Here is a 2,825-nt window from a genome sequence, read left to right as displayed (position 1 = left end):
CTGGCGTCCGATGTACAGTAAGTGAGGTTAAATCAGAATACTTTATACTAATCGGACGGATTTCTCTTTCCGCGGGCTGGAATGAGCAGCAATTCAATTTGCACTGGACGCTTTTTCACCTTCAAAACCTTGGCTCTCTCTCTTGGGCATTCCGTCGTCGGTTGAACGAATTCTAAAAACCATTTTCGAATGCCCTGGAGCTCAGGGAACGCATTCGCGATACGGTGTAAGGGGAATAGATTAGCAAATTGAGTTAGCAGCACCAACAACGGACTCCGATGGTGGTGCTGGCGATTCGCGACTAACGCTCAACAGACCAACACTAATTTGCAGCACCCCCAAACACATGCGAGGGCACATTCGCTTATCATTTCCACCATGTTTGTTCCCTCCTCCCACGATAGGATCAGTGCGAATGCGGTGCCAGCTTGTCTGTGGCGGGACCTCAACCGAACACCGTACTATGGCCAGGCGGTACACTTCAACGGACGCTCGGTATCGGCCCGGGACCGAAATGTGGTCCAGAACAGGGACTGCAAGCTGTTCACCGAGCACACCGAGCTGAACGGTGATCAGATGTGTTGGCAGAGCTTCCGGTTGCGGGAGGATGGAACCGATGCAGCGAGCTGTGGCCGCCGGGGCGATCCGTTTATCACGCTGCAGCGCAGCAACAACATCTACCTGCCGTATCTGGTCGGATTGTACAGCCACGACCGGCAGTGTGCCGGTGGTGAACCGATCGTGGCCACGCGCATCTCCTCCTACATCAATTGGATTAGTCTGTACATGTAACCCACGGTCCACGCGGCCCTCGGTGTGCTGGCTGGCTGGTCATGAAGCATAATGACAGCGGCATTTGGTTGCGCCAGAATGAGATCTGTAATGTTTTGGTGCAGGAGCATTCACGCGACGATAACCGTTGCACCGTTTGCCTATTTTCCATCAACCGTGTTCAGGACATCAGACCAGGGCGTGTGTTGAGTGGATCACACCAAGTAGGTGACAATTGCATTGTACGCGTTGTATTCGCTGAACAGTTCAATCTACCGGCACGAGTGATGCAAATGAACATGAAAGGAGCTTTTGTTTTGTCAATAAAATACTCATTTTATATTAAACTTTGATGGTTTTCAATTTGTGGAATCACGATGCAGTAGCTTATTACGGTTTTCAGAAAATGTTTGATGATGACAGATGATGGGGATGTTCAAATATGATGCTCGCCAACATGACTGTTTGCTGTTGAATGAACAATTTTAAGCTGAAAAGTAATAACTTCAATAGAAACCACAGCAGCACGATGTATCAAATGTATCAAAATCGAGTTCTAATCATACAACCATTGATGTGGTGCGTGCGAGAGATTGATTAAAATCATTTGCTATGTTATACTGTTAGTCATGCTGCACTCAGTGATCGTCGGAACATTAATCAGAGTAGAGTGAGTCATAATTGCGCACCAGCAACAATAAAAATCTGTCAGTATGTTTGCGTTTTATTCATTATCGTACTAGAAACTCGCGTTGATAATACAGAAAAAAACAGTTTATGAAATAAAATACATAAACTCACATGAAACTGATTGTTGTGAGTATGGTGATGGTACGAGGATGGTGTAAACCTTCGTTTTATTACCAATTCTTCGAATTCTACGGGTTTTACGGAAGTTTTCCTATGCTTTTATCTTGTATTGTTGCCTTCAGATGCTTTTGTTCGCTTGACATTTCATTCCGTGGTAGTGTGATTAATACAAGGAGCCTTTTCTAATATTATTATGCTTCTACATCCTTGTCGGATTTTCATCACATTGAATTGAATAAGGATTGTTCTTTTTGAATTTGCAATTCGCTAGAAATCATATCCTGTGCATCACAATATTATTCAACCCTTTTCAGATGATATTACGAGTGATAAACCTCGCATATATGTCAAGAAGCTAAAGAAACGCGCATTTTGCGATTTTCATTAACTTAGATTATAATAATAGCTCAACAGTTTCTAAAATAATGATTTAAGAACTGCAAAGAGAGAAATATTCCTACGCTTTAAGTGAATATTATTTACTTTCACCAGCAAAAGCACAGTAAAAACGCAAAACCGATCTACCGATCAAAGAACGATCCAGCTGATTGGCCTAATTTTGGGGCAAAAGATTACGGAACACACTTTAAACACCGTTCCGGATCCTGTGCTGTGCGGGAGGGACGGCCAGTTTAATCAATATGCACGGTGACACTGGTGCATTAAGCATCAGCACCGGCAGAAGAGCAGTCGGATCACATTACGATTGAGCGACTTCTAATGACACTTTCCGCGCTTTCCTCTTACTTCGCCGTACTTCGCGACTTAGGATTAAAGCTGCTTCTCCTCTCGTCGGCTGCTGCTGCTGGTAGGATCGTCATGAAATCAGGTTTAATTTTTCGGTCGTTCCGTTTGGCTACCTCTCCCCGGAGCGGAGCGGAGCCGGGAGGATCTTTCTTAATGGGATAATTTAATGTCGTCGCCTAATTCATTCCTCTTCCGGCCTTCCGCGGGGTCTGACCACGATGGATTGTCACTTGGATGCCGAGCGCCGAGCGAAGAAACAAAACTCAAATGCCGACAACGCCGAGAACGAAACCATCATCATCAGTCGTGGACGTGGACGTGGTTTTTGGTGGTCGCGCAGGAGGAGAAGGAAGAGGAATCTTAATTTATTCCGTTCGCTTCTCGAGCGATCTGAACTGTTTCGGAAGGTGCGGCGAGGTTCTCGCTCATCGAGACATGCCGGCTCATGTTTCGTCCGTGGATCGAATTGCGACGCGAAATCCAACGACGACAAGGAC

The 2,825-nt window shown here is 45.6% G+C and overlaps 1 protein-coding gene across 1 annotated transcript in view; it reads left to right on the top strand.

The window, feature by feature from the left end:
* LOC126581634 (transmembrane protease serine 9-like) overlaps positions 1-1,038 on the top strand; it is a 5,348-nt gene extending 4,310 nt beyond the window's left edge. The window contains exons 11-12 of the mRNA XM_050245436.1: positions 1-17; positions 405-1,038. The exon at positions 1-17 is cut by the window's left edge and continues 145 nt beyond it. Of these exons, the coding sequence (XP_050101393.1) occupies positions 1-17; positions 405-792 (405 nt within the window). The 3' untranslated portion in view covers positions 793-1,038. The remainder of the gene's footprint in view (positions 18-404) is intronic.
* Positions 1,039-2,825: the final 1,787 nt, after the last annotated feature.

This window comes from Anopheles aquasalis, chromosome 2 (assembly GCF_943734665.1).
Source record: "Anopheles aquasalis chromosome 2, idAnoAquaMG_Q_19, whole genome shotgun sequence".
Classification (NCBI taxonomy): domain Eukaryota; kingdom Metazoa; phylum Arthropoda; class Insecta; order Diptera; family Culicidae; genus Anopheles; species Anopheles aquasalis.
The sequence above is the reverse complement of the archived record's forward strand: the minus strand, read 5'-3'. Positions and strand labels throughout refer to the sequence as shown.